The following is a 10,120-nucleotide window of genomic DNA, read 5'->3' as shown; positions in this document are numbered from 1 at the left end:
CAGGGATGGTGAATCCACCACCTCCCTGGGCAGCCCATTCCAATATCTGATCACTCTCTCTGTAAAAAATTTCTTCCTAATATCCAACCTAAACCTCCCCTGGCAGAGCTTAAGGCTGAGAGCTCACGTGTGCAAGGAAAGAGAGGGGCAAGCCAGCAATCAATCCTTCAGAGTCCACATGGAGCATGAGAGGACATGGAGCTCAAACCTGTCAGAATGCAGCTGGCTCAATGATAACAGATGTATCCTACAACAGGCCTGTGAGGCTGAACCCTCAAAATCCAACAGGTTTCTCAGCCAGATCCCCAAACATGCCTGGAGAGCCCCAGAGAAAAGACATCTGCCTGAAGCCAGGCTATGTCAGCATAAAGCAGAGGCACAACCAACTGCCAGCTGCATGGAGGCAGCTGTGAACGTGTTCTGCTGCCCTGCCACGCCTGGGCTGCTCGTGACAGACTTAACTCCACTTACCTTCTTGAGGTTGAGGCCATGGGAGATGTTATCTGCTGTCATGAAGGCTGCGAGCAGGTGTGTGATGGCCCCGGCCTCGCCGCAGTGCGGGCGGAACAGGAACGTGTTCATCCCACGCTGCCTGAGCGCAGGGAAGGAGGGCAGGCAGCAGGGTTAGGGGGCTGGACCTGACTTCAGGCCCAGCTCTGCCCCTCCCCATGAATCCAGCCTGGCCCAGGAGCACATCACTCACTCTCTTTTCTCCTCTGCATAAGCAATAGATGCATCTCTGCGATCCCTAATTTTCACCCCAGTCCGACACGCTTCCTACTGAGAAGCTTCTGGATTGCTCTGGGATATGAAGCTCCAAACTACACTGGGGGCAGAGCAAGGTGGCCCCCATTTCTCCCACATCAATAACTCATGAGGCAGCCCCTTGTGCCACCTCATGGTGGCAGATCCCGGGCCTCACCTGCGCAGGTTGTTCAGCACCAGGATGTTGCTGTACATGTAGTAGACGTAGTAGGTGTAAGATGGGTTCTTCTCAGAAGTCCACTGCTCTGGCTTTGGGCTTTTGGTGCTGAACATGTGTCCACTGTGCTTGGACTCATCATCCACACTGTCGAAGCCAGTGATCTGCTCGGCAAGGTAACAAGAAAGGTGCATCTCAAGGCTCCCCACCTCACCATGCCCAGCTGGGCTGGCTCACCCTGCCCCCCTGCAGCTCACCAGAACCCACACCCCTGTCCTCCTCAAGAGCAGAGTCCAGCAAGGCTGCAGACCTCCCTCCTCACAACCCCCCAAGCTCTGTCAGCAACCAGGAATAAAGCTCACACCTTCCCCAGGAGGTGAGGATTTCCCACAGGCCCACAGCAGCCAGCTCAGGGAGTCTGAGCCCTCCCTGCACTTCTGGCCACACACCCACTTCCAAGAATGTTGCAGAAGGGCCACAAGCCCACTGGTGATATCTTCCACATCAGCCAATACCCCATTTCTTGTGCACAAACAGGACTGTGAGTTCTCACCACACCTGACAACACCATCAGGTGACACTCACGTGGCGTAGAAAGACACTCAGCTCTTTGTGGGCTTGAGGATTGACAGTTGCCTCAAACACAGGAACAAAGATATTTTCCAGCATTTTCCCAAAGCTGGGCAGGAAATTCTTAGACCTGAACACATCACTGTGGGCAGAGACAGGGATTAGCTGCTACCAGTGGGACCACACAGCCCACTGTCCCCACAACCCCCCCAGGTATGAGGTATCTGTAAGGCACAGTGGCCCCTCAGACCCACAGCACATACTAAATCCTGGGTACTTGGATCATCCACTTCATGTTGGGGGAATAGACCCGGTGGGTGTTGAACCACCTGGCCAGCTTGGCCCACTCCTCCTTTGACCGCCCGTAGATCGAGAGCCGAGGCTCCGTGTGCTGGTACTTGGCATCCTCCAGGTCGGAGCCAACCTCCTGCAAACCAGAGCAGACCGTGGCACAGGGACCCACAGCAGCACCAAAGCTTCACTTCTTCCCCTCCCCTCTCTCCTCACCTTGATGATGGTGGCAAAGTACTCGCCGTTGATGGCGTTCTCTGTCTTCAGGTAGAGATCCCTCAGCTCGCTGGCCCCCACGGGGTTGTACTTGTCGTTGAACTTGTCAAAGCGCTGGAATGTCTGTCGGCCCTGGAAGAGGCAGGATCAGGGTCAAATCCTGCACTCACACACTCAGGCCAGGTGTGGCAGTAAGCAGGGACTGATCCAAACCAGCCAAAACGGGAAAACCAGGAGCTGTGACACCCTGCCACGAATATTAACACACACAGTATGTCGTGGGTGCGCAGGGAAGGGAAAAACTGTGCCTATGGAGGAGATGAGAGTGCCTCAAGAGTGATTTTACACTAAATGTCCAACCACTTACAGCATGGACATCCAGGGAATCCACTGTCAGGTCGTAGGGGTGTAGATTGAGCTGCTCGAAGAGCTGTTTCAGGGTGAGCTGTTTGCCCTTGGCGTTGTAGACCACGCGGTCGGCATCCACGTGGTAGGATTTCTTGATGAAACGCAGCAGATGCTTCTGGTTCATGCAGGCTGCAGCATGGATGTGCGTGTCCACCTGGGAAGCAAGGTGTGTCCACCTCCAGCTTCCAGTTGGGAGGCTCAGGTACCATCCCAGGGAGGCCCACAAACCCCTCAGGGGAGCAAGTTGTGTGGGGAGCAGGGCTCAGTGGTGTGAACATGATGGGCCAAGAGCAGCCCAGCCAGCACATTCTCACTTGTGGGAACAATGCCAGTGGACCTGGGCTCTAAAATCCAGTTCCCAGGGAGGGGAAGGCACCAAGACATTTCCTCCTCAGGGTCACCAGAGCTGTAAGCCTTGCCCTTTACCTTCCGGCAGTTGTAGAAGTCCCGGTGCGGGTTGTTCTTCAGCTCCTTCGTCTCCTCCATCTCATTGAGCATTTCATGCACTTGGAACTTGGACAAGAGGAACCTGAGGCGCCGGTGAGTGTAGGTCTTACTAGTGAAAGCAAAGGGCAGAACAGTGACTGGGCTTCTCACCCCTCAGCACAGGGCTGCAGCTTTCACCCGAGGTGGAGCAGCTCATGCTGGCCAGCCCTGCTTCCCTCAGGTGCTTCTCCTGCCTCTATTACAGAGCTTCAGAGGAAGGCTGGGCAGGTGGGAGTGTATCTGCAGCCCTGTCTCCAGTCCCTGAATGCTGACTTTGCTTAAGACCCCAATCAAGAGGGCTCACAGGGGCCAAGTACAGCTGGGCAGCCAGGTATGTCATCAGCAGGTTTCTCCCTCCTCCCAGGAAGGGGAGGGGGCTGCCCTGACCTCCCTCTGCCCACTGAGGCAGGACCTGTTGGGTTGTGCACTTACACAGGCCCCTTTGCAATCAGGACCAAGAGGAAGTTCATGTCATCCACAAAGTCCTCGAGGCTGGGGTAGGGCAGGTCCTTTGGCTCGTTCCTCTCAGCTGCTGCCTTGTCAGCATAGACATAAACTACCCCTTCCTTCATCTGGACGTGGTATCCCAGGTCCTCGGGGAGATTCCCAGTTTCAAAGGGATCCTGTCCATCCTTCACTGGCGGGTTGAACACTGCACCAAAAGGAGAATTCCACAATGCACAGGCTGCCAGCCAACAGCCCCCAAACCTGCCATGCTCCTCCAGCCTGGGCAGTGGGCAGGGACACCCCACCACTGGGACACCCAAGAGGAGACCTGGGCAAGCGACTCCCCTGTGGAGCACTTCCACAATCCTTCCCTGCCCCACGCTGAGGCCAGAGGGGAAGCCCTTCCAGGATCCTGGGTGTACCTGGGCCAGTGTCACTGGGCCTCCAGGCCTCGCCCTCGATGGCACGCAGGTACTGGGCCGGGGTCTTGGGGAACCTCTGCAGAGAGCGCTGCATGTTCTTCTCCCGGATGCACAGGGCACGGTACAAACCTCTGCAGACAACCTCAAAATCTTCCACTGTCACCTGCAAGGGGGTTGTTGCTGAAGGCAAACACACAACTGGAACTCAGATGTCCGAGAGAGACACCCTGGTGAACCCAGATGGAGAGAGAACAATTTTGGTGTGCTGGTTTAAAAGTAAACTGATGGGAGAAATGAACCCAGCTCAAGAGAGATCACAAGTCAGAGGTACAATTTACTAAAAAAGATTACAATAAATGCAATGATACAGAGAAAAACAGTTTTAACCCGCAAAAACAGATGAATAACACAGCACCCTGGGACAAGAACAGAACAGTGTTTGTCAGCCCTGTGCTGAGCACCACGTGGGCCCCCGGGGGCGAAGTAAAAGGAAAGGAAACCTCGATGATGGTCATAGTTCTGTTAAAGTTCTGGTCCTCCTCTGGATCCCAGAAGTGACACCAGAAGTCCCAAAACTCGTAGATAATATATGCTCAAGTTCAGGTGGGAATGCCCAGTACCTCCCCCAGGGTGGGGAGCTTCACGATGGGTGATTTAACTCTGTGAGCCATGGGATATTTTTGGAATCTTTGGTGGTCTAGGTGGTTGCAGCTGCCCATTATGCCAGTCCAAGGTGGCCCATTAGCAGAGATGACCCCTCCGGCTGGGTGTGAAGGTGTTAATGCCTTTCCAGAGGGGAGTTAGCTGAGTCGTTTGTGAGGAAACAAAAGAACACTCCCCTGCCTGGCAGGGTTCTTTAACACCCAGCTTGTAGCCTGAGGTGTCAGTGTGCCCTGGGCAGCTGCTGCCTGCTGCAAACAATCCATCAGTCCATCAGAAATAACAGAGAGGGTGTAGAACACACAGTTTTGATTATACTCACATAGTGATAAACTGGTCCCAGCCCCTGTAACTGGGACATTTGGTCACAGCGAGATAAATATCACAGAATCATAGAATGGCCTGGGTTGGAAGGGACCTTAAAGATCATCCAGTTCCAACCCCCTGCCATGGCAGGGACACCTTTCACTAGCCCAGGTTGTTCCAAGCCCTGTCCAACCTGGCCTTGGACACTTCCAGGGATGGAGCAGCCACAGCTTCTCTGGGCAACCTGTGCCAGGGCCTCACCACCACCCTCAGGGGGGAGAATTTCTTCCCAATATTCAATCTAAACCTACTCTCTTAGTTTGAAGCCATTCCCCCTTGTCCTGTCACTGCATGCTCTTGTGAAAGGTTCCTCTCGAGCTTTCTTGTCATACCATATCATAACCAAAATCATAATCATAATCATAATCATATGATAATCATATCATATCAATCATGCCCTCCCTCCCGCTGCTCTGCCTGGGCAGGGCAAGGAAGGGATGATAGGCAGAGTCCCAGATATGGCAAAGGGAAGCTCCTGGTGCCAGAATCAGTGAATTCCAATGCCTCTTACACTCCTCACTGTAATCTGTAGATGGCCCTGAAATGGTCAGGCTGGGGCAAAACACTAAAAGCTATTTTTGGAGCCCAGGCTGAAACTGAAGCAGGAGCAACATGAAACACCGACCAGTGACCAGGACAATTTTTGATTTACTGCTCTGACAAGTGTTTTGGGCAATCAGAAGTGGCTCAAAGGAGTGGAGCAGGGTGAGAAAACACCACTAAGACAGTCACAGCAGGGGGAACGTGCCTAAACAAAGAGGGATTTTCAGATTCCCCAGTTGTTCTGCTGTGCAGCTCCAAGCTGAGCTTGGATCCACCAGCACGATCCCAGGGGCAGCACAGTTGTAATAGGAGGCTGAGGAGAAGGAGAAGGAGAAGGAGGGATTAACATAGGAGGTGATAACAGTCCTGGTCAACTGGCTCTAGGTGACCCTGCCTGTGCAGGGGGCTTGGAATGCATGACCTCCCTCAGCCATTCTGGGATTCTGGGATATGCACAGATCCTGGACAGGCATAGCTGTGTGCAAGCAGAGAGGATGTGACAGAATGAGCACAGCCTGCTCAGCCACATCCTCCCTGGAGAATCCCATGGGAACCATGGAGCAACCCACAGACTCCTGCCAAGGAATTCAGCTATGGATCCCCCAGGAATGCAGCAGGGCACCTCCAGAGGCCTGTGAGGCACAGACTGTTCTGGGAGACACTGCAGCTGGAACAGGCTCCTGTGACACTGGGCACTGCTGAGGGACAGGCAGGGACCAGAGGTGGTGGGGAGGGGAACAGCCATGGAAGTACCTACCCCAGAGGCATAATCCCCACTGATCTGGACCCTCTGGAAGGTAGGCACAGTCTGGTACAGGGGGGAGGTGGAGATGACCTCATCCATGGCAGACAGGCTGCTGACAGACTTCTGAACCGAGGGCAGTGCCAACGCAACTGTCTTCAAGCGGAGATGGTGCTTCTTCCTGCCGGGGAGGAAAACCTCAGGCAAACAGCCCCATTCCAGGACAGGGGTACTTCCCACAGCCATGTTCTAACTGTGCTCAACACAAATCAGCTCCCTGGTGCCTTCTGAGCACCTGAAACAGCCGCTGCCAAGAGCAGAGGGCACAGATCACAAAGTAGCCACAGACTTGGGGAGTCTCATCTTTCCAGAGAACGGTCTCCAAGTCTCCCTCTCCACCAGCTCTGAGGCCATTGCTGTCCCTGACACCCAGGGAGCAGGGTGTCTTTCTGTCCAACAGTGGGAACACTTGGAGAGGAACCCCTGGATACCTGACAGATGCCTTAGGATTAGCAAGGATTAATCCCACAGGTGTGATAAGCTGTTCCCCTTCCCATGGGCTTTGATTTACATCCCCCCTGCTCCGTGTTCCTCTCCTCTCCCAGGATCCCTGGCTGTTGCTCACCGCTTCTCCGTGGTGCCACTTCTCTCCTGCAGCATCATGTGCACCTTCATTTCCTGCCAGGAGATGGGGGAGGTCTCCTCCACATCGAAGATTTCCCCCTTGACCTCCTCATCTTTCACCTCGGAGGCAAAGATCTTCTCGGCGAAGGAGCGCATGGACTCGTCCATCTCTGCAGGGAGAGGGAGCAGAGCTCAGGCTCCCACAGGCAGCTGGTTCCCAGCCACTGGAACAGGCAGGTGTCCCTTGCAGGCAGCTCAGTGCTCAGCTGCTGTTTCCTCGTGGCCCCCACTCCCCCTAAAAGACTAGGGGTGACCTCCCAGATTTGCCACGAGGCTGGGACACACCTGGTGGGCTGGAGACATACCTCGATACCCCCAGTACAGCAGGAAAGGCACCAAGAGTGGTGCAAAAAGGCCCAGGAAGAAGCAAATCCTTGGGAAGGGCAATGATGGGAGCATGCACTGGCAGGGAGAGGGGAAGATTGGCAGAGCCCTTACAGCTTTAGGAAGTCTAAGCCCCACTTGCTCCACAAGGCATCCAGTCAGGAGGAAGACAGAGGTATGGATGGAGGGGGGGCAGAGCCAGCAGCCCAAGCACTCAGCTCCCACCATCCCAGTGCAGCTGGAGAGCCCCAGCCACAGCTGGACCCCCCTCACCCACCACGTGCATCGTGCTGCCAAGGTCACCACTGACACAGGGTTGGCTGGGGCTTTATGAAGGAGGAGAAGGATGGTTAAAAGCCCTTCCACTGCCAACAAAACACCATCAAAACTGTCCCAGAAGCACAGGTTTGCATGGCAGCACAGGAGCAGGCACGGAGCAGGCTTTGCCAGCAGCTGGCAGCTCAGCACAAAGCTCAGCGAGCATTGATGCTGAAGGACGGACCTCACCATCAACATGTCACACAGGACATGGTCAGCACGTGAGGGCCAAAGCAGAACAGCCAGAGGGTTCTCACCAGGGTGCAGGATAACATTTAAAAATTGCAGTTTCCTATACTAAAGGGCCAAAAAGCTGGGACCATTCCGTGTAACACCGAGGGGCACAGCTGGCACTGCCAGGAAATAGCATTTCTGCAGCTGCTGAAAGATCACCATGATCATGCAACAGCTGTTGGGTTCCACTGATCATGTCCAGGCAGTAACACAGCAGAGCATACACAAACCCAGCAATACTCACGTTTGTCTTCTGCTGTTTAAGATAAAACAGAGACAAAATGAAAGCTGTTGTGATCAGCCCTTCAAAATCTGAGCCTTTTTGCCTTGTCTTCTCATCAGTCATTAAAAAGGGATTAGCAAAGTACAAGTTTAGCCAAAGCCTTCCACTGACAAAAGAGTTATAGAAACACAGAATGGATTGGGTTGAAAGGGACCTTAAAGATCATCTTGTTCCACCCCCTGCCATGGGCAGGGACACCTTCCACCATCCCAGGTTGCTCCAAGCCCTGTCCAACCTGGCTTTGGACACTTCCAGGGATGGGGCAGCCACAGCTTCTCTGGGCAACCTGTGCCAGGGCCTCCCCACCCTTACAGGGAACAATTTCTTTTGTATATCTAATCCAAACCCACCCTCCTTCAGCTTAAAGCCATTCCCCCTTGTCCTGTCACTCCATGCCCTTGTGAAAAGCCCCTCCAGCTTTCTTGTAGCCCCTTTAGGTACTGAAAAAAAACCAAAAAACAAACCCCAGAGCAGCAGCTGCCACTTTGAGCAACACAAAGATGTGAGTTTGGCATTGCCTGTTCCCAACAGAGCCTCGTTGGTGCCTCGGTGTGTAACCAAACCCCCCTGCAGGTCCCATCCAACCCGAGGCTCTGGCAGAGCTTCTGCCTGCCACAGTCTGTTTTCCCTGCAGCTGTCCAAGATGAAACATTTGCCAGAGCCCAGATCACCTCAGTCAACACTACAAGAGACTAACAGGCACCCAGCCATGTGGGCAGACTGGGCTGTCCTGGGAGGTCTCTCCCTGTGTCCAGGTGCAGGGATGCAGCAGGACCAGCAGGAGGGCAGGACAGCCTTCTCCTGCTGGACAAGCAGGCAGATATTTTAGTGACTTGGAGCACCAGGCTTGGCTATTTTTTGCCCTTGACTCGCCCTCCTTTGTGGAGATCAGGATGGATGGGCATTGCAGAGTTCCATCCCCCTGTGTCACATCTCCATTTATTCCCTAACAGGAGCAGACAGCTGAGGCACTGCACTTCCACAGATCCTCACTCCTGGTCATACAGGGTGGCAGCAACATTTTGAGGGTGCAACTCCTGCCCTTTCCATCTGACCCAGCAGTTGAGGCTGCAGCTCTAACATCACTCACTTCCCAAATCCCAGTCCGGGGAACACACACCCCTGACATTCTAATTCCAAGTATTCATTTGCAAATGAAGCATCCCAGAAATGCCTCCATTGACCTTTCATCCCTTTACTGGATGAAAACTACACTCAGGAAGGTTTACAGCCTCCCACCGGTGGTGCAGGGCCAGGTTTTAACCCAGGCTCACACAGGAGGACACTGTCTGTCACACCACAGCCCTGCAATTCCAAACTTGCTCTTATCAGAGCAGCTTGGGGCTGATATCACTCAGGGCTCTGCAGCCACCTGTCACATGTCCCTCTGCACTGCTCTGCAGAGCCTGGCTGGCCCTATTCCTGCTGCCCAGCTTATGCTCCCCATGCCCTCAGGAATGCAGCTCCCCACATCTTCTGAGCTTTGCCAAGCTCAGAGTTGGTGCTTTGCCAAGCACCAGAGACTCCTGAAATCCCTCTGACCCACATCCACAGGGATCCAGTGCTGTCATTACAGGACACATCACACTGCAGGAGAGACAATATTTTTCTTCAGTCCAAGCAGAGCAAGATTTAAACTACTTCTTTAAACTATTTAAAATATCCCGAAAAATGTCTCCAAGCAGGAAGAAAAACGCCCAAAGGCCCCAGTGAGGTCCCGTGGACCATCCAAATCTCCCAGGCTGTGGGCTGAGAGCCTGCCCAGTGGCTCCTTGGCTCCCTGCTTTCAGACCTACCTGGAATTCTCCCCCGGGACATCGTTGCAGCAGAGTCTGCAGAGCCTCAGTAACACCCCACTGTCCCCGAGCACAAGGGGCCGAGTGAGAGCCCAACACTAATTTTACAGCTTTCCCTTCCCTGTAATCAGACTCTCCCACTCTAAAAGGAGAGTAAAGATCAACTGGGGACCTATTTAAAGTGCAGCCACAACACTTCCACTGAAACAGGTGAACCAAGGCTCAAATGTAATGATTTTTCTTCTCTAAGTCAGGCTTCATTCTTACATTTCGTGGAGATTCACCTGTTGCCTGGTCAGATTTCTGCTTCCCAGGCAGCTGCACCTCTCTAAAGTGGACTGTGGAAGTCAGTTTTTTAAGAGAGACTAAACCTGACACCTTCTGTGCTGAACCAAAGGTTTAAAGGAA

The 10,120-nt window shown here is 53.7% G+C and overlaps 1 protein-coding gene across 1 annotated transcript in view; it reads right to left on the bottom strand.

Moving 5' to 3' along the window:
• The window catches only part of AMPD1 (adenosine monophosphate deaminase 1), an 11,811-nt gene extending 1,955 nt beyond the window's left edge, over nucleotides 1-9,856 (bottom strand). The window contains exons 1-13 of the mRNA XM_029962480.1: nucleotides 9,713-9,856; nucleotides 7,878-7,889; nucleotides 6,699-6,867; nucleotides 6,089-6,254; nucleotides 3,763-3,925; nucleotides 3,326-3,545; nucleotides 2,834-2,963; nucleotides 2,367-2,561; nucleotides 2,000-2,131; nucleotides 1,756-1,919; nucleotides 1,508-1,634; nucleotides 923-1,086; nucleotides 472-592 (exon numbers count right to left, since the gene is read on the bottom strand). Of these exons, the coding sequence (XP_029818340.1) occupies nucleotides 472-592; nucleotides 923-1,086; nucleotides 1,508-1,634; nucleotides 1,756-1,919; nucleotides 2,000-2,131; nucleotides 2,367-2,561; nucleotides 2,834-2,963; nucleotides 3,326-3,545; nucleotides 3,763-3,925; nucleotides 6,089-6,254; nucleotides 6,699-6,867; nucleotides 7,878-7,889; nucleotides 9,713-9,734 (1,785 nt within the window). The 5' untranslated portion in view covers nucleotides 9,735-9,856. The remainder of the gene's footprint in view (nucleotides 1-471; nucleotides 593-922; nucleotides 1,087-1,507; nucleotides 1,635-1,755; nucleotides 1,920-1,999; nucleotides 2,132-2,366; nucleotides 2,562-2,833; nucleotides 2,964-3,325; nucleotides 3,546-3,762; nucleotides 3,926-6,088; nucleotides 6,255-6,698; nucleotides 6,868-7,877; nucleotides 7,890-9,712) is intronic.
• Nucleotides 9,857-10,120: the final 264 nt, after the last annotated feature.

Source organism: Manacus vitellinus, unplaced genomic scaffold (assembly GCF_001715985.3).
Source record: "Manacus vitellinus isolate BGI_N305 unplaced genomic scaffold, ASM171598v3 scaffold_47_pilon, whole genome shotgun sequence".
In the NCBI taxonomy this organism is placed as follows: Eukaryota; Metazoa; Chordata; class Aves; order Passeriformes; family Pipridae; genus Manacus; species Manacus vitellinus.
Note: the sequence above shows the minus strand (reverse complement) of the source record. Positions and strands in the feature narration are given on the sequence as shown.